We start from the raw sequence: 21,050 nt of genomic DNA, 5'->3' as shown, positions 1-21,050 counted from the left end.
CTTGCTGGACTGAGGTGCTGTGGACCTCAATCTCCCAGAGACTGGGCCCTTAAATGCTTTCGTCTGGTGTCTCTCCCAAAGTACCAGGGAGGGCAATAGGCCCCAAAGCTCAATCAAAACAGAGGGAACAATTCTGATGGATGCAGATGCACTCAGTTCCTACTCCGAAGGCTCTAAGGGTTGATGCAGGGCTGCCTTCATCAGAAGAAACTTGAGTCTGGCCTCCCTGTTTTTCTTGGTTATTGGGTTAAAGTCCCTCCAAATTTGACACTGATCCCAATGTGTCTCTCCATGACACTTCAGGCATCCTGAGTGTAGGTCACTCACTGGCATTGGTTTCTTGCAGGAAGGGCAGCTGACCAAGTTGAAACCCGTTGACCAAGCCATGCCTGCCCCACCACTGGGACTCAGCAATGGGAATTGAAGCTTTAAAAACATTTTAAAAAACAATATTTCTATATCTACCAAACAGTCCAAACTACAAAAACTACTAAAACACGTACCAACTACATACAAATATGAGGGAAAATTTTGCAATTGCAAGACCACACATTCCTACAACTTTCACACATGGTAAGAAGGAACTGGGCGGGGGGGCGAGGGTCGGGGCAGCTCTGCCCTTTATACTTTTGCATGGCAAGGGAAAAATCTCTGACAAGTGGGCTTGCACACACCTGCAGTGGAATGGACATATGCAACACATCTCAAAAAAACACTTTTTCTTGAAAAAGTGTTTTGACAAAAAAATGTTCTACCTACTCTAAGCAATAGTTTAGTAGTGAATGCAGCTGATATAACCACTCCACAACGGGAAATGCTACTATTGAGAAGGAAGATCCACCCTCTAGATTTCCCGTTCATGGCCATAGGGCCCAAATCACTGAGATTCTGCGAGCTACACGCCACAGAGTCCATTTGGATCAGAGTTTGACCCTAAAAAAAAAAGAGAAATATATATTGCCAGAACCCATAGTTTCCTACGTTCAGGGTTTGCGGAATTGCTCATCTTCCAAGAAATCTTGAAACAGGAAGAGATGGAGAAACACTTACACTTAGGGTTTCACACAAAAACATTGTCATATTTTTAAGGCTAGAACAATGGACCCAGATTTGTTATTACCAGTATCTAACATCAGAATCATGAATAATGTTAAATGCCAGCCAAATCAGCAAAAACAAGATTACTGTGAGTCAGAGATGAGATTAATTGCCAGAGAAGAATGAAACTAATCTTTTAAAAGGAGTTTTAATGTAATATTACTACATTCTTTATAAATTAAGCTTTGTAAAAGTCTGTACTAGTACTACTATGTGGCAGTACTTTTAATGACTTTAAATAAGAATTGTATGACTATACAGCAGTTTAAATACCATTTTTGTGTTAGAGAATAGCTGACAGTTCTCCCTGGGTTTTCTTCACTGTTTATGCTTTCCCAGCCACAAGATTATACACAAAATGCCTATACACAAATGCAAGAAGCCTGGGAAACAAGCAGGGAGACTGAAAGTCCTGGCACAGTCAAGGAATTATGATGTGATTGGAATAACAGAGACTTGGTGGGATAAATCACATGACTGGAGGACTGTCATGGATGGATATAAACTGTTTAGAAAGGACAGGTAGGGTAGAAAAGGTGGGGGAGTTGCATTCTATATAAGAGAGCAGTATGACTGCTCAAAGCTCCAGTATGAAACTGCAGAAAAACCTGAGAGTCTCTGGATTAAGTTTAGAAGTGTGAGCAACAAGGGTGATGTCGTGGTGGGAGTCTGCTATAGACCACCAGACCAGGGGGATGAGGTGGACGAGGCTTTCTTCAGGCAACTAACAGCAGTTACTAGATCACAGGCCCTGGTTCTCATGGGGGACTTCAATCACCCCGATATCTGCTGGGAGATGTGATAGACCCAGGCCAGTTGGGTACAGCAGAATAGTCCTGTTGGTATCCAGGAAGTGGGCGGCTGGAGCCAGGCCACTACTAAATGACCTCCCCCAGCCTAAGGGGAGGATCCACAGATCCGGGATTCCAAATAATTGTGGGGGACAACTAATGAGATAACAGGAACGGGAGTGAGGTCACAGGGCTAAATGAAGGGAACCAGACGAGGAGTACCCCAGACTGCTCCTCAAAGGTGTCAAAAGAGCCAGTGGACGCTGCCTAGAGGAACTCTGCCCAGATGTGTGAATGGACTGAGGAGCGGAAATAGGCCCCCCAGTCACAGGAAACCCTGTCAGCCAACCTCCTCTCCCTGGTTTTGTAGATGGCCATTTTGGCCAGGGCTAGGAGGAGGTTGACAAGGAGGTCCGGCAACTTTGGGGGCCATGGATGGGGAGTGCGTAGATGAACAGGTGAGGGGAAAAGTGTAACCAAAAACGTAATAGTATATCCAAGAGGAGCCGGAATACGGGCTGCAACCTGGCGCACTCCAGGTACACATGCACCAGGGTCTCCCTCATGCCACAAAAGGGGCAGGTGTCTGGGAGGGGAGCGAACTGCACCAAGTACACACCCATGCTCACGGCTCTGTGAAGGATCTGCCAGCTGACATCTCCAGTGGGCCTCAGGACCAGGGTGGAATATAGGCTGGCCCACCGGGGCTCCTCACCCTCAAGAGGTGGCAAGAGGTCCCGCCACTTCATGTCGGGGCGGGACATGAGGGTGAGGAGGTGAAGAGTGTGGAGCACGAGCGTGTACAGGTGTTTTCTTGGCACGGTCTGGAACCGAACCAGCTGCAAGTTGTGCAACTGGGTCGCGGTAAAGGGGTGGGATGGCCTGGCAGGTCTACAGGGCAGGGGCCCAATGAAAAGGTCCAGAGGACCTGGGGTGGAGGGTGGGCATGACGTGCCCTCTCGCAGGACCCAGTAGAGGAAAACCCGAGCAGTGGGCGGTAAAGCGGCCCTCACCTCCTCAAGTACACGCCGGGAAGTACGAGGTCTGGAGAGCCCCATGCGCTGAGGGAAAGTCATGGGATCCAGACAGTATCCCCAGTCGTAGTCCAGAGGTCTCCAACTCTGGTGACTTCCGCCAGGACCAACCTCTGGCACACCGAGGGGGACTCCACCACCTGCACACAGAGATGGCGGTTGTGTGGCAGGGGCTCCGCGAGGAGATCCGCCCCCTTGGCGGCCGTCATGGACCTGGTGGCCAAAACCAGTTTCCAGGTCCAGAGAAGGTCCTGGTAGAAGACCGGCAGCCCGGAGAGGTCTTGCGGAAGACCCCTTGGATGGAGATAAAGGAGCTGCTGGTTGTATTGGAGCCCTCGGAAGCAGCGCAGGAAGGCGTGCACCAGTACACTCCACACCGAACTACCTGCACCATAAAGGAGCCTCTGCAGGGCCTGAAGGCAGAAGACGTGGACCTGAGTGCGCAGGCACTTCAGGCCCTGTCCTCCCTCCTCCAGGGGCAGGTGGAGGAACCCTGCAGAGACCCAGTACAGTCCTGGCCAGAAGAACTCCAGAACCGACTTCCGGAGGTTGGCCAGGAAATCCGGGGCTGGGACCAGAGTGTTTTTAGCCAGTGCCAGAGCATGGACAGGACTAGCTGATTGAGCACCAGTGCCCTCTCTCGAAGGAAGAGGCACTGGAGTAGTCCTGCCCATCTCCAGAGCTGCTCTACCACCCTGCCCTCTAAACCTTGCCAGTTCTCCGGTGGAGACGGATGCATGACAGAAAGGTAAATGCCAAGATAGAGCAGCGGACCCACGCTCCACTGGATGGCCTGAAGCACAGGTGGGAGGGAGCTCGCCTGCCACCTGTCCACGACCACCAGGCCAGAGCTCTTGACCCAGCTGACCCGGGTGGAGGAGGCCGCTGAGTAGACGGCCTGGCAAGCCTCCACCTGCACCAAGTTGCCCAGGTCCTGGACCACGAGGAGCATGTCACCAGCTTAAGCCAACAGGACCAGCCGCAGCTCCGGTTCCCGCAGCACCAACACAATCAGCCTCCGGCGGAGGAGACAGAGGAAGGGCTCGATCACCAGAGCGTACAGCTGGCCCGAGAGGGGGCACCCCTGCCATACTCCCCGCCCGAAGCTGACCGGCTCTGTCAGGGTCCAGTTGAGCCTAACCAGACACTCCGCGGAGATGCACAGCACCTGGAGAAAACCCACAAACTGGTATCTGAAGCTGAACGCGCACAGAGTGCCCAGGAGCTACCCGTGGTCCACCCTATCGAATGCCTTCTTCTGATTCAGGGACAGAAGGGTGAAAGACAGACCATCCCTACACCCGAGCTCCAAGAGATCCCGGACCAAATACAGATTATCAAAGATGGTATGGCCCGGGATGGTGTAGGTCTGGTCGGTGTGGACCACGTCTGCCACCACAGACCCCAGCCGCAGCAAAGATGGCCTTCGCTATGACTTTGTAGTCCGTGCTGAGGAGCAAGACAGGACGCCAATTCCAAAGGTCGCGGGGGTCCCCCTTCTTTGGGAGCAAGGCAAGCACGGCTTGCCTGCAAGACAGGGGGAGGACCCCGCTCTCTGAGGACTTGGCCCAGACGGTGACAAGGTCCAGGTTGAGGAATTCCCAGAACATGTGGTAGAACTCCACGGTCAGCCCATCCATGCCCGGAGATTTATTGGTGGGCATGTGGCGGAGGGCTTCCAAGAACTCAGCCAGAGTGAGAGGCAGCTCTAGCCGGTCTTGGTTGCCCACGCTGACCGTCAGGAGGCCATTCCAGAGCACTCTGCAAGCATCAGGATTGGTCAGATCCAGTGAGAAAAGGCCTGCATGGAAGGCCCTGGTCCTCCCGCACATCTCCGCTGGATCCGTGAGGGGGGTGCTGTCCTCTACCAGAGGCAGGTGATGTACTTCTTGGCCCCACTCTTTTTCTCCAGGGCATAGAAGAAGCGGGAGCCACGATATATCTCCCAAAGGAGGTGGATGCGGGATTGAACAAAGGCACCCCGGGGCCCGATGGTCCTCGAGGGCTCCTCCCACTTCTCCTGGCATGCTCCGCAGAGGGATGGATCCTCGGGGCTGGTGGCCAGACGCCTCTCCAGCTCTAAGACCTCCCGTTCCAACTGCTCTATTGTCGCATCTCTCCATCAGCTGGTGCCCCGGGTGTAGTGGTGGCAGAAGAGCCGGTCACACACCTTCCCCACGTCCCACTGCCGCCGCGCCGAGAGAAAGGCCAGCCAGAATTCTCAGAAGGATGCCACGAAGCCCACATCCTCCAACAAGCTGTTATTAAAGTGCCAATAGGCCAGCCCCAGCCTCTCCGTCATGGTCGTTAGGTGGTGATCTGAGAACGGGGCCGGCTGGATGCCATGAAAGGTGACAGCATGAGAAGTAAATGCGGTCCAACTGGGAGTGGCACGACCAATGGGCCTCCACCTGGATGAAGGTGAACATCGAGACGTCGTCCAGGTGGTGGTCGCGCCAGACATCCACCAGGGAGTGACGGTTGACAGTCTCCTGGAGGACATCCATGGCGGCTGGGCACTGCTCAGTCCCCAAGTGGTCCTGCTCCTCGAGGGTGGTATTAAAGTCCTCACCCAGGATCAGGCACTCGCAAGGATCCGAAAAGCCAAGGAAGGTGGATGCCTGCTGATAAAAGTGCAGCCGCTCCAGGCCCAATGTCAGGGCGTAAACGTTGATGAGGCTGATCACTATCCCCTCCATACAGACCCGGAGGTGCAGCAGGCGGCTCATCACAGCCTCGGTGATCCCCAGCACCTCAGGCCGTAGGTCAGGGGAGAACAGGGTAGCCACTCCAGCTGTACGAACTGTGAGGTGGCTAAAATAGACCCTGTCCCCCCACTCCAGCTGTCAACTTGCTTCTATGGCTGGATCCGTATGGGTCTCCTGCAGGAAAACTGCAGAGTATCCCCACTCCCGAAGGAAGGAGAGCACCTGGCACCTGCGGAGACCCATCCTACAGCCCCGGGTGTTTAATGTTGTGAAGATGATGGATGCCATGGGGAGGCCTGGGGGCGATCCTCACTGGCAGGGATGCTCATGGCCCCCATTGGGTCGTGCAGCAAACCATGACCTACCCTGTAGGTGAGCAAAGAGTCACAGAAGCTGCAGGCCCATTTGTAGGTCAAAGCGGCCTGCCTCCCAGTCCCTTTACCCTCCCCCAGAATGGCCCTTATGGCCCGGAGGATTTGATAAAAGTCCCCCCAGAGCTGGAGAGCGAGTTGCACCTTGTTCCGGGACTCACAGGCATCCTGGAGAAACTCTTGCAGCTCCTCTCACAGCCTATCGGGGGGCAGAGTTACAGGCCCCTAGCCGTCCTCTAGTGGGGCCCCTGTCGAAGCCCTGTGGCCTACCAAGACGGGCAGGCAGGGGGCGGACCCCTGACGTGGTGCCCGATGTGCTGGTGCCACGCAGCCCACCTCAGACCTTGGCTCAGTAGGGGGCAGCGGAGGGAAAATAGCAGCCCCTAGGGGGTCGGGACAGGGGAACACGAAGGCCGCTCCTTGTGGGTCGTCTTCCGGGAAGGGGAAGGAGACAGCCCCAGGGGCAGCAGTAGCAGCATGGGACGTGGAGGGGAGGAGGCCTGGGTCGGCATCAGGGGCAGTGCAGAGGTCGGGAGCAGGGTTGGGGAGAGGGGCAGAAGTGGGATCATGGACCCCAGCAGCTGAGCCACTGAAGGGCGGCACCTCTCGGCCAGGCTCAGGGGTCTGTGGAGTGGGAAGAGGGCCTTCGATGATACTGGGCTTGCGCTCCAAGGCAGGTATTGTGGCCATGGCATCTATAGGTGGGGAAGCAGCAGTGGGGCCTCCACCCGGGAAGGAGGTCGGCTGCCCCGCATCAACGAGGGATGCCCCTGGTGACTCAGGTCCCGGCCGCATGGCACTGGCTGTCACCTCAATAGTCTCGGCGGCCATTAGTGGGGGGTCATCTGCGGCAGAGCTGGTGGAAGAGTCCAGGGGTTCCTTGGAAGCGGGAGCAGAAGCAGCAGTTAGGGGGATGGAGCATGGGGAGGGGGCGCCGGGGTGAGGTCACCCAGATTGAGGCCCCCTGGCAGAGACAACCCCTGGGTTGTCCTCTCCCTGAGTGACTGGGGTCAGACCCAGGGCCTCAATCTCCTTGAAGATGGAGGGGAAATCACCACCCATCACACCGGGGACCTCCTTGCTGGTGCCTGAAGCGACACTTGCCTTGGAGCATGCAGGGAGTTCAGGTGGCAAGGGAGCAGAAGGGGTTCCATCGGTGGGCCCCCGAGGGAGGGACTCCAGAGGTGAGGCAGTGCTACCCTCCATTGCTGCCACATCATCCCCAGCCGGCTCTAGCAGATAGGATGCACCCGGGGGCAAGACAGAAGACTCGGTGTCAGTGACTCCCTTCCTGGTCTTTCAGGGGGCCTCCGCATCGGATGGAAGGAGCGGAGCTAGAGATAGAGCAGTGGACACACGCTCCACCAGATGGCTTGAAGCATGGGTGGGAGGGAGCTCGCCTGCCACCCGTCCCCAACCACCAGGCCAGAGCTCTTGACCCAGTTGACCCGGGTGGAGGAGGCCACCGAGTAAACGACCTGGCAGGCCTCCACCAGCATCAGGTTGCCCGGGTCCTGAACCATGAGGAGCACGTCGTCGACGTACGCTGACAGGACCAGCCGCAGCTCTGGCTCCCAAAGCACCTGCGGAGGAGACAGAGGAAGGGCTCAATCGCCAGAGCGTACAGCTGGCCTGAGAGGGAGCACCCTTGCCATACTGCCCACCTGAAGCTGACTGGCTCGGTCAGGGTCCAGTTGAGCCTAACCAGACACTCCGCCTCATCATACAGTACCTGGAGAAAGCCCACAAACTGGGGCTCGAAGCCTAACGCTTGCAGAGTGCCCAGGAGATACCAGTGGTCCATCCTGTCAAATGCCTTCTCCTTGGCCAGGGACAGGAGGGCGAACGACAGACCATCCCTACGCCCCAGCTCCAAGAGGTCCCGGACCAGGTACAAGTTATTGAAGATGGTCCGGCCCGGAATGGTGTAGGTCTGGTCGGGATGGACCACATTCACCAGTACGGACCCCAGACATAGCAAGATGGCCTTCACTACGACCTTGTAGTCCGTGCTGAGGAGCAAGTTGGTACGCCAGTTCCATAAGTCACGGAGGTCCCCTTTCTTCATCAATAAGGTGAGCATGGCTCGCCTGCACGAGAAAGGGAGGACCCCGCTTTTCAAGGACTAGGCCCAGATGGTGAAGAGGTCTGGGCCGAGGACGTCCCAGAAGATGTGGTAGAACTCCACATTCAGCCCATCCATGCCCAGAGATTTGTTGGAGGGCATGAGACAGAGGGCTTCCGAGAACTCGGCCAGAGAGAGACGCAGCTCCAGCTGGTCTCAGTTGCCCACGCTGACCATCGGGAGTTCAGTCCAGAGAACCCTACAGGCTTCAGTGTTGGTCGGATCTGGGGAGAATAGGCTGGCATAGAAGGTCTTGGCCCTTCCACGCATCTCCTCCAGATCCGTGAGGGGGGCACTGTCCTCCACCAGGAGGCAGGTGACATGCTTTTTGGCTCTCCGCTTTTTCTCCAGGGCATAGAAGAAGCGGGAGCCACAATCCATCTCCCGAAGAAGACAGATGTGGGATCGAACAAAGACACCCCGGGGCTGATGGTCCTCCAGGGCCCAGAGCTCCTCCCGTTTCTCCTGGTACGCTGCGCAGAGGGGTGGATCCTCGGGGCCGGAGGCCAGATGCCTCTCTAGCTCTAAGACCTCCCACTCCAACTGCCCTATCACCTCATCCCTCGGCCGGCTAGCGCCACAGGTGTAGTCTCGGCAAAAGACCCCACGCATACCTTCCCCACATCCCACCATTGCCGTGCCGAGGGAAAGGCATGTTGCTGCCCCCAACAGGCCAGCCAGACTCCTGGAAGGGTGCCACGAAGCCCACATCCTCCAGCAAGCTGTTATTAAAATGCCAATAGGCCGGCCCTCGCCTCTCTGAACTGAGGGAGGCCGTCACAGTCACCAAGTGGTGATCCGTGAACGGGGCCGACCGGATGCCGGAGGCGTGGGCTCATGCCAGATGGAAACAGGAGAGATAAATCTGGTCCAACTGGAAGTGGCGCGACTGATCATCCTCCACCTGGACATAGGTGAAGGCGGTATCGTCATCCAGGTGGTGGTTGCGCCAGATGTCCATCAGGGAGTGAAGGTCCATGATCTCCCTGAGGACACCCGCGGCAGCCAGTGAACTCTTGAGTCCTGAGCGGTGTCGGTCCTCGAGGGTGGTGTTGAAATCCCCGCCCTCATGAGGCACTCATGAGGATCCAGGGTGCCAAGGAAGGCCAACGCCTGCCAGTAAAAGTGCACCCGGTCCGGGCCCATGTTTGGGATGTAAACATTGACTAGGTTTAAGATCAGCCCCTCCACATAGGCTTGGACGTGCAGCAGGCGGCCCGGCACGACCTCGGCAACCCCCAGCACCTCAGGCCGTAGCTTGGGGGAGAACTGGGTGGCCACCCCAGCCAAATGGGCGCTGAGGTAGCTAAAATAAACCCCGTTCCCCCCACTCCAGCCACCAGCTAGCCTCAACGGCTGAAGCCGTGTGGGTCTCCAGCAGGAAGATCACAGAGTACCTCCCCTCCCAAAAGAAGGAGAGCACTTGGCTCCTGCAGAGACCCACCCTACAGCCCTGGGTGTTCAATGTAGCAAAGATGGTGACTGTCATAGTGAGGGCTGGGGTGGATCCTCACGGGCAGGGTGATCGAGAGCCTCCAGGGGGCCCCACAACAACCTGGTCTTGACCCCAAAGGTCAATAGGGAGTTGCGGAACTTGCGGACCCGTCGGTAGGCCGCAATGTCCTGCCTCCCGGTCCCTCTCCACTCCCTCAAAAGGGCCTTCACAGCCCGGAGAATGTGATAGAAGTCCCCCCAGTGCTGGAGGGCGAGCTGCACCTTGCCCTTTGAGCCACAGGTTTCCATTAGAAAATGGCGCAGCTCATCCATCAGTGCAGAGGGGGACGTGGCAGACAGCTTGCTGCCATCCTCTGGTGGGGCCCCTGAGAGATCCCCGTGGCCTGCAGAGACGGGCAAACAGGGGGGCGAGCCCCGGAGAAACTGCACGGGGCAGCCTGTCCCCATCCCCAGCAAGGGAGGGGACGGCAGAGGGAATATTGCAGCCCCAATAGTGTCGGAAAAAAGAGAGACAAAAACCACCCCGAGGGTTGTCCATGGATAGAGGAAATGAGACATCCTCGGGGGCGGCAATAGCACAGGAGGTGAAGGGGAGAGAAGTAGGCAGTGCTTTGGGAGCAGGAGCTGGGCCAGGGCCTAAAGTGCGAACGGGGACTGAGGCTGGGCCTGGGGCAGGAGAGGGGCCAGGAGCAGGATTGGGGGCAGGGACAGGAGTGTGAGCAGGGTCAGAAATGGGTTCATGGTCCCCAGCAGCCAAGCTGCCGGGGTGTGGCTCCTCTCGACCAGGGCTCAGGGCCAATGGGGTAGAGGTGGGAGGGGGGCCTTCGCCTAAGCCAGGCATGGGAGTTGCAGGAAGTGCGTCACCCACAGCCACGGTGGTAGGCACGGTGGAGTCAGCAGTGGGGCCCCCTGCTGAGGGGAGGCTAACCACTCTGTCCGGGTGCTAGAGGGTCCACCCACAGGCTCGGGGCCCGGCTGCTCGGCATCGGCCATCACCCCGAGGGGCTCAGCGGCCTCAGATGTAATGCTATCTGTGTCTGGCAAATAGGGAGGGCCAGGGGCGCCCCAAGGTCTAGAGTAGGTGTGACAGCTGGAGGTAAGGGGCAGGCAGGAGGAAGGGGCAGCAGGACTAAGCCACTGCCCAGATCAAGGCCCGCTGGCGGGGGGTTGTCCTCCCCCTGGGTGACTGGGATCAGACCCTGGGCCTTAATCTCCTCAAAGATGGACGTAAAATCAGTCCCCGCAGCCCCAGAGTCCTCCCCACCAGTAACCGGGGCAACGATTGCCCTGGTATCAGCAGCGGCAGGGGGCACAGGTGGCACAAGGGCCAGGGGAACTCCTACACAGGCCTCCTCAGGAGGGGACTCGGCAAGGGGGCCTTTGTTCGCTGCCACAGCTTCCGTGGCCAGTGCCTCCTGCTGGGCCCCATCTGGGGGCACGACAGAAGGTTTAGCAGCATCAGCCCCCTGCAGCATCTTTTAGGGGGCTTCCTCTCCCTCCTCCTTGGAGGGGAGGGATCGAGCCTGTGATTTGCGGGCACCACGCTTCCCCCAGACGAGCACCCTCCTGAGGTGGAGGGCAGGTCAGGAGGGATAGGGCCAGGGTGCAAGGTCAGTGGTTCCGGGGCAGCAAGGGCAGGACAGTGGCGGGAAGGGAAACCTCCCCCGGGGGCAGGCCCTCTCCCTTGGGCAGCCGAACTGCAGCTGACGGAGACGAGGCCCGCCCGCTCCTCTGGGTGTGACAGGGGGGCTGTCCCCATGGCCCGAGCAGGGGCTACGGCAGGAGGAGGAGGGGTGGTGGCAGCAGTAGCCAGGCCACCAGGGTCACTGGTGATGACAGGGCCGGCACCCTCCAGGCCTCAGGGGTCCCGGGCCAGGGGGCAGTCCTTCTGAACATGCCCTGTCATCAGGCAGAGGAAGCACCGGGCCTCCCCCGTTGTGTAGTGGACCCGGTAGTGGGCCCCCTGGTAAGGCACCAGGAAGGACCCCTTGAGCACCACCCCGTCATGCACCGCCAGTGGCAGTTGGAGTTGGACCTGCCGGCGGAAGGATAGGACGTGACAGAGGGCAGGGTCCTTACAGACCAGTGGGAGAGGGCTGATGACCGAAATTGGCTTCCCCAGGGTGGAGAGGGCAGGTAACAGGGCAGCGTTGGGAAGAAAGGGTGGGATGGAGGTCAACACCACCCATACGCCCAGGTCCTCCACAGGTTCCAGGGGGACAAACACGCTCCCAACTGCCAGGCCCTTCTCCACCACCTCCTGAGTGGCAGCCTCTGACACCAGGAAGAACACGACTTTTCCATACATTTTGGAGGCCGCCATGATGGCCGTGGGCCCCACCACTCTCGACAACGCCCGTACGTACATTTCAACGTGGGGCGAGGTGGGTACCAGGAGGGGAAGGGACCCCGGCCGCCAGGAATGGTACCGAAGGCGGCAGCGGGGTGGATGGCATGGTGGCATGCGGAGGGGTGGCAGCCACCTGGGGGCCTGAGATGGAGCACCCCCAGAGCTGGTGGAAGGAATGGCAGGGGAAGGAGGGGTCATGGTAGGTGTCAGGGCCATGGTGGGAAGGGCGGCCCCGCCCGCAGGAGGTTTAGTTTTCCAGGCGGGGTCTTTGCCCTTCTTGTTCTCCTGGTCCTTTTTGCTTGTGGAAAGGGGGCCACTGCAGCGGCGGAGTCTGGACCAGTCGTGGCCAAGAGGTCAGCCGCAGGGGCAGGCGGGGCGGCAGCAAAGGGGGGAACCACAGGGTCAGCAAGGCAGGAGCAGGGGTGGGAGTAGGGGCAGGACCTCCATGGTAGCAAGACGAGGCCCTAATATGGGGGTGGAGCGATGGGCAGCCGCTCCTCCCAGCTAAGCAACACGCAGGTGAGGAAAGTCCAGCAGGAGGGGCAGGGGGATCGGAGGGAGGGAATTGGGTAACCACTGCTTCCTGCTAGGCTGCGGTCAGGGAAGGAGGGTACCAGTGGGCGGGGGACTACAGGAGGGACCGGGGGAAATGGAATAAGCAACCACTCCTCCCCACTAGGCTGCAGGCAGGGGAGGGTGAAAGTGGAGTGGGGACACAGGGGCAAAAGGGGGGCACAATCACAGGCGCAGGGCGGGGTACCGGCTCCTCCGGCTGCACTCGGATGGGAAAGGGGTACAATGGCATCAGGGTGGTGCGGTGATCAGGGTATACAACTTAAAGGAGTGGGGGCACAAGCGCTCAGGGAAAGGACATGGGCGCACAGTGCGGTGGGCTGGCTGGGTCAGGGGGCCAATGGGAGACAGGGGAGTAGAAACAGGTGGTGAAATAGCTGTGGGCGGGGCAGGTAGAACAGGGAAAAAACAAACTGTTGGAAAAGACAGGGCACGCAAAGCAACAAACTCACAAACCTAGGGCGGGGTCATGGCAGGGCAGGCAAACAACAGGAGGAAAAAAATTTCTGGGGCTACAGTAGGGAGGGAGGGAAAAACTGGGCTGTGGCGGGAGTAGTGGGGCAGCCCCTGGCCCAACGCAACTGGGGCAGAGGGGCCAAGTCCAAGGGGGGGGTGCACCCACGAGCACTGGTGAGGTTCACTCCAGTCCTTGCTTGCTGCTAGGTACAGTCCCAGATGGTGGTAAGGGGAGGAGCAAATGGCCCTGTCAAGGGGTGAGCAGCAGGTGTCAATGTTTAACTGGGTTGGTGGAGGGGGTGGCGGTGGTGATAGTGGTGGTGGTGGAGGAAAGTGTGAAGGGGGGCAACTAGGCTATGGGGAGGACTCCATGCCCTTCCCCAGACCCCCCACAGCAGCAAAGGCTACCACCACCCCAGGAGCACAGGTGTTAGAGTCACTCAGTCCAATAATGCCAATCAACCCCCTCCACAGTGTCCCGCAGCAGTCTCCCTCCTCCTCGATGAGGCAGCAGGCTCAGGAGCAGCAGTCAGCAGCAGCAAGCAGGCGGCAGGTGGTGGTGTCGGCAATGGAGTCCTTGGTTCTCCCTCCGGAGGGATGGAGGTGGGAATGGAGGGGCAGGCCAGCAAGGCCCTCCTCCCCCACACCAGCAGTAGCAGCAGCAGTCCTCCAGGGAAGGGAGCTCCCACCAGCCAGCCAGCAGCAGTCCTTCAGGGAGGGAGGGAGCTCCAGCCAGCAGCAGCAGCCCAAGTGAGGGATAGCTCCAGCCAGAGAGGAGCTCTAGCTACCAGGGCAGCCAGAGAGGAGCTCCAGCCAGCAGGGCAGCCAGAGCAGACTGATCAGTCCCTGTAGTGAGGCAAAGGGGCTCCCTCCCATGCAGCAGCCCCAGCAGCAGCCTCCCTCCAAGCCAGAGGGCTATAGGAGAGGAGTCGAGGGCTGATCTACTGGCCACTGGAGAGGCAGCCGGTTGCTGTTCCCTGACTGACTGCACTAGAGGCTGCACGAGAGCAATCAGGAACCTGCTAGAACCAATTAAGACGGGCAAGCTAATTAAGACACCTGGAGCCAATTAAGAACATACTACAATCAATTATAGCAGGCAGACTGATCAGGACACATGGTTTAAAAAGGACCTCCCACCAGTTAGTGGAGAGCGTGCAAGGAGCAGGGAGTGAGAAGGTGTGCAGATGGAGGACTGAGGAATACAAGTGTAATCAGGCTTCAGGAGGAAGATCCTACTGTGAGGATAAAGAAGGTGCTTGGGGGAGGCCACAGGGAAGTAGCCCAGGGAGTTGTAGCTGTCACGCAACTGTTACAGGAGACACTGTAGACAGCTGCAATCCACAGGGCCCTGGGCTGGAACCCAGAGTAAAGGGCGGGCCCGGGTTCCCACCATCCCCCTAACTCCCTATTTGATATAAGAGGAGTTGACCTTGATTGTGGGTCCCACCAGAAGGGAAGGTCTCTGGCCTGTCCCCCAACCCACTAGGTGGGCCAGCAAGGATTGTTCTCCTCCTTTTCCCCATGCTGGCCAGTGATGAAGTTAGCTGAGTGAACAGCAGGTTTGAGCCACTGGCAAAAGTGGCCAAACTGACGGCTGCCGTGAATCTCTGAGGCGAGCAAATCCGCCAATAAGCACAGGATCCACCAAGGCAGAGGAGGAACTTTGTCACAGAGAACAATAAAGCAGTGCACTGACAATCCAGAAAGTTTTTGGAAAGTGTAGGGGACAATTTCCTGGTGCAAGTGCTGCAGGAACCAACTAGGGGCAGAGTTCTTCTTGACCAGAAGAACTGGTCTGCTGCTCACAAACTGGGAAGAATTAGTAGGGGAAGTAAAAGTGGATGGGAACCTGGGAGGCAGTGACCATGAGATCGTCGAGTTCAGGATCCTGACACAAGGAAGAAAGGAGAGCAGCAGAATACAGACCTTGGACTTCAGAAAAGCAGACTTTGACTCCCTCAGGGAACTGATGGGCAGGATCCCCTGGGAGAATAATGAGGGGGAAAGGAGTCCAGGAGAGCTGCCTGTATTTTATAGAATCCTTATGGAGGTTGCAGGGACAAACCATCCTGATGTGTAGAAAGAATAGTAAATATGGCAGGCGACCAGCTTGGCTTAACTGTGAAATCCTTGCTGATCTTAAACACAAAAAAGAAGCTTACAGGAAGTGGAAGATTGGACAAATGACCAGGGAGGAGTATAAAAATATTGCTCAGGCATGCAGGAGTGAAATCAGGAAGGCCAAATCACACTTGAAGTTGCAGCTAGCAAGGGATGTTAAGAGTAACACAAAGGGTTTCTACAGATACGTTAGCAACAAGAAGAAGGTCAGGGAAAGTGTGGGCCCCTTACTGAATGGGGGAGGCAACCTAGTGACAGAGGATGTGGAAAAAGCTAATGTACTTAATGCTTTTTTGCTTCTGTCTTCACGAAGAAGGTCAACTCCCAGAACACAGCACTGGGCAGCACAGTATGAGGAGGAGGTGACCAGCCCTCTGTGGAGAAAGAAGTGGTTCGGGACTATTTAGAAAAGCTGGATGAGCACACGTCCATGGGGCCGGATGTGCTGCATCCGAGAGTGCTAAAGGAGTCAGCAGATGGGATTGCAGAGCCATTGGCTATTATCTTTGAAAACTCATGGTGATCGGGGGAGGTCCCGGATGACTGGAAAAAGGGTAATGTAGGGCCCATCTTTAAAAAAGGGAAGAAGGAGGATCCTGGGAACTACAGGCCAGTCAGCCTCACCTCAGTCCCTGGACAAATCATGGAGCAGGTCCTCAAGGAATCAATTCTGAAGCACTTAGAGGAGAGGAAAGTGATCAGTAACAGCCAGCATGGATTCACCAAGGGCAAATCATGCCTGACTACTCTAATTGCCTTTTATGACCAGATAACTGGCTCTGTGGATGAAGGGAAAGCAGTGGACGTGTTATTCCTTGACTTCAGCAAAGCTTTTGATAGGGTCTCCCACAGTATTCTTGCCAGCAAGTTAAAGAAGCATGGGCTGGATGAATGGACTATAAGGTGGACAGAAACCTGGCTAGATCATCGAGCTCAACGGGTAGTGATCAATGCCTCCATGTCTAGTTGGCAGCTGGTTTCAAGCGGAGTGCCCCAAGGGTCGGTCCTGGGGCCGGTTTTGTTCAATATCTTCATTAATGATCTGGAGGATGGCGTGGATTGCACCCTCAGCAAGTTTGTAGATGACACTAAACTGGGAGGAGTGGAAGATACACTGGAGGGTAAGGATAGGATACAGAGGGACCTAGACAAATTAGGGGATTGGGCCAAAAGAAATCTGATGAGGTTCAACAAGGACAAGTGCAGAGTCCTGCACTTAGGATGGAAGAATCCCATGCACTGCTATAGACTGGGGACCGAGCAGCTAGGCAGCAGTTCTGCAGAAAAGGACCTAGTGGTTACAGTGGATGAGAAGCTGGATATGAGTCAACAGTGTGCCCTTTTTCCGAAGAAGGCTAACAGTATATTTTGGGCTGTATAAGTAGTAGCATTGCCAGCAGATCGAGGGACGTGATCATTCCCCTCTATTCGGCATTGGTGAGGCCTCATCTGGAGTACTGTGTCCAGTTTTGGGCCCCACACTACAAGAAGGATGTGGATAAATTGGAAAAAGAGTCTAGCAACAAAAATGATTAAGGGGCAGGAGCACATGACTTATGAGGAGAGGCTGAGGGAACTGGGATTATTTCTTCTGCAGAAGAGAAGAATGAGGGGGGATTTGATAGCTGCTTTCAGCTACCTGAAAGGGGGTTTCAAAGAGGATGGATCTAGACTGTTCTCAGTGGTAGCAGATGATAGCATGAAAAGTAACGGTCTCAAGTTGCAGTGGGGGAGGTTTAGGTTGGATATTAGGAAAAAAAATTTCACTAGGAGGGTGGTGAAACACTGGAATGCGTTACCTAGGGAGGTGGTAGCATCTCCTTCCTTAGAAGTTTTTAAGGTCAGACTTGACAAAGCCCTGGATGGGATGATTTAATTGGGGATTGGTTCTGCTTTGAGCAGGGGGTTGGACTAGATGACCTCCTGAGGTCCCTTCCAACCCTGATATTCTATGATTCTAACTACCTGAAAGGGGGTTCCCTAGAAGATGGATCTAGACTGTTCTCAGAGGTAGCAGATGAGAGAACAAGGAGTAATGGTCTCAAGTTGCAGTGGGGAGGTCTAGGTTGGAAATTAGGAAAAACTTTTTCACTAGGAGGGTGATGAAACACTGGAATGGGTTTCCTAGTGAGGTGGTGGATTCTCCTTCCTTTGAGGTTTTTAAGGTCAGGCTTGACAAAGCCCTGTCTGGGATGATTTAGTTGGGGATTGGTCCTGCGTTGAGCAGGGGGTTGGACTAGATGACCACCTGATGTCCCTTCCAACCCTGATATTCTATGATTATTAATACCCTCTTAGTGCACACCTTTTGCAAACCTTCACTGGGTGAGGAATACCTTTGTACTTATATTTGGGATGTGTACTTCAAGTATCCAAAGAAATGTTCCTTTTTTCCTATTAACAAGCCTTGACTGCAGAACAATATCATGCATTTTACTTCTATTGTGTATTCATTAATTCCTTTATCCACCAACCTCAATAATAAATGATTTCTTAGGACCCTATTCAGAATCTTTTACTCATGCAAAACCTCTGTTGAAATAAATGAAGGTCTTCCTGGAGTAAAGAGTGCGCAGTAAGATACACGTTATATTGCTCTGGCTTTCCATAGAAATGAATGGGTAATGAGCACCTATGTTTGTGTTTTCTATTTCATATAACATGAAGCAGAAAAATGGAGGTTCTGACTGTGGATTGCTTCTGCACTTTGTATAGGCATTTGCATCTCTGCAATTAAGGGTAAAACACTATCAAAAGAGACCAGTAGCATTTTACTCTTACTTAGCACAGTGGTGCACAACTTTACACAAGCTGCAAGGCAGTGGAGAATCAAGTCTGGAAACTTTAGATCCCATTTGGGTAATGAGTTATGTAAAATATGGGATTATTTTATGGGGAAAAATAATAGGCCAATTTTTCATATACATATACCTTCATTGCAGCTACAAAATATGTATGCACGCCTATGGAACTTACCAAGCAGCATGTGCATGTGTAGTGGTTACATATTTAGTTATCTGTTCTCATGCACAGTCACTTGAGTTTTGCTCACAAATGAGAACTTTATTTATATATCTGTTCTCCTGGTGAAATGTGGGTACATGTTTTAAAATCTGACCCAGTATGGTAAAAGTGTACTACAGCAACTTTCACAGATCTCCCACTGTCTATAGGTTTTTCTTCCTACCTAAATATTTCATTTGCTGTTGCACTTCTTCCATTCCATTATTCCAACAAAAAATAGCTTGTACTATGGCTTTTGAAATAGAAAAAAATCATTCTAAAGAGTTAAAAGGAGCTGTCCTATTACATGGGAAGTTTGATTTTCACTTAACATGCAAATGTTCACATACTTTCCTTCTGACATCACTAAAGAAATTATTACAGATAGCAGGCTTTCCTACATTCATGCAGGAAATGGACTTGGTGACCGAAGAGGTCCTTCTCAAACCTAGCATCTATTAGCATGTCATAAACATGGTTTCTGTTCCCCAAAAGATGTGTTTAATTTCAGAGCTACTAAGCCATAAGACAGATGCTTTTCACTTGAAAATGCTAAGTTTGAAAGCTTAAACTTAGACAACATTATTAGTGATGTCATGAGAGACATTTTATGTTAAATTTAAATAAAATTATACATTAAAGCATGGGTGTAATACACATTAGTAGTAGTAGTAGTCACCTCTAAAGCCAACTGAGGAGAAATACCTAGAGGCTTTGATAATTTTTTATTCAAATTTTTTCTAAACAAAATACCCACTGATTTAAAAAGTATTTTCTAAAGGACTTCAGGATTTGGCCTTGAGTTACAAGAAGAGTCATCAGTGCTGAAATACAATTCACTGTCCTACCTTACTCTGAGAACAATGAAGGAGCCATCTTTCATTCCAAGAGCTAGCTGAGATCCATCAGGACTGAAAGATACACTGCGCACAGCTTCTTCCATATTACAGCGAGCAATCAAGGCATGATCAGCAAGGCTCCATAATCTACACAAAAAATTGAGAATCAAAGCACAATACTTATGATTACAGACTTTCAATACTATCAAACGCAGAAATGAAATGCCAGCTTCTACAAATTGATCCACAGTAAGTATGCTTACATTCACTGCACATTTTGTCTTTTTAAGTCTGTACATTTCCTTGGAGAGTTGAAGAAGATCCACGAACTATTCTTGTCTTGGGGGGGCAACTGGAATTATCCTGTTACTACCTTGCCTTATCTTCTTTATCACTCTCTGAATGAGAGGAAAGTGGTGGGGGGGAACAGAACTGACCCTTCCCCCAGTTTAGGTGAAAGCATCTGATACAGACAGACTCGCTCTCTCTCTCTCTCTCTCGCCCTGCTCTTGAGCAAAAGTGGTGACACTTCATATTCTTTCGATTTGCAGAAATATCTATGTCCTGGAATCCTCACATGCTGAAGATGTCATCTATCACCAATTTCTTTAACAATTATCATACAAATCCTGTTACATCTCTGCTCAGTTAGGCTCCTGCTAGATACACAACTGTGAGACAAACTACTCTGCTGGAAACACCCATTTGACTGCTTCTTGGCTAGGCTGAGAATGAGCCTGTTTGTTCTGTTTGTTCATGTAATATACTGCTGGCATACAGTCTGTGACAACTTCCACTACCTTTTTCTGGATGTGAGATAGAAAAGATTTGAGAGCCAAACAGATCACTCAATTCTAGGACATTTATAGATAGTCTCTTTTCTTGAGAGCTCCAATAACCTCAAACTGCTAATCTGTTGAGGTGTACTCTCCACCCTTTGTTGGAGGCATCCAAGATGTTTGTTACCAATGGAGCTGCTGAGTTGAATAATAGCCCTGTCAGAACATTTGCAAACAGACACTATTGGTGAAACTACAGGAACTGATATGTGGAAAATGGCGAATCATGAAAAAACTTTACAGAAGGAGCCCAAAAATGGGGGCAGGAAGGAAGGGTCCATGGAAAACTGAGATAGCTCATTCAACCGCCTCTGTTTCTCAGATGGAGAGTTCTGAGAACTGTGACTCGCAGGAATGTTCTTTTTATCCCCTTTAGGCAATGCCTTTTCAGATCTGGTAAATTATCCAACTGTGGATCTATGTAATGTATTCATAATATCACAACAGTTGAAACTGAGAATTGGCAATGGAGAATTGGCAACTGGTTCCAGAACTCTTTGGATCTGATGCAATCCTTGGAACTGAAGGATGAACTTGAGGTAACAATTCACCCTGATCCAAACTTCTCATCTTTGGTTTAGAATTCAGTGTTCTTCGATCCAGATCTGAGGAGTTTTCTGAACGTAACTTGGCTCTGCTAACAGGAGACTTCTTGTCTCATGCAATCTTTTTAGGAATTAATTTAGGAAGCTCTGATGGTTTTTACTATAGTTTGGTTGTTATCTCAGAAGCTGGCACTGACAGTGTCTCTGAATGTTTTAAGGTTGAATCCAGTTATTTAGGAACCAACTGTACAACAATCTTGGAACTTGCATCTTGTGTTCAGATCTCTTTGAGGTATCAGATCTGACAGGCTTCGCAACCAAAGCTTTTTGGAGCATTAGGGCTTGCTGCCTGTTATGGCATTCCTTAGGTACTCCTTGGTAAAGGAGCTGCAAATAGAGTACCTCAAAGGAGAGTGGCCCCCAGTGAGACACTCCAAGCATCAAATATGGCCCTGCCTTGACCAGAAAGACCACAGACAAGAGGCACACATTTTAAAGCCAGGTGTCTTCACCTTTGGATCCATCACAGAAGAAGTAGTCAAAGCTGAAGAACTAAGTACTGTTAACTATGCTAAGAATAAAACTTTTCCTTAACAAACTAACACTACAAATTGCACTAGGCTCGGACACTAATATCTACTTGAAAGAAGGATCTGGAAAGGTTCAAGTCCATCTGCTGCTGCAGTTGGAACAAAAGGAGGCACCAGAGGGTGCAACACTTCCTCTTATACACCCTCAG

The 21,050-nt window shown here is 53.4% G+C and overlaps 1 protein-coding gene across 1 annotated transcript in view; it reads right to left on the bottom strand.

The window, feature by feature from the left end:
* EML6 (EMAP like 6) overlaps window positions 1-21,050 on the bottom strand; it is a 321,111-nt gene that overhangs the window by 199,993 nt on the left and 100,068 nt on the right. The window contains exon 9 of the mRNA XM_084624464.1: window positions 18,937-19,074. Coding sequence (XP_084480590.1) covers window positions 18,937-19,074 — 138 coding nt within the window. The remainder of the gene's footprint in view (window positions 1-18,936; window positions 19,075-21,050) is intronic.

Source organism: Lepidochelys olivacea (genome assembly GCF_965140295.1).
Source record: "Lepidochelys olivacea isolate rLepOli2 genome assembly, chromosome: 3".
NCBI lineage: Eukaryota > Metazoa > Chordata > Testudines > Cheloniidae > Lepidochelys > Lepidochelys olivacea.
This window is presented reverse-complemented; position numbering and strand designations above follow the sequence as displayed.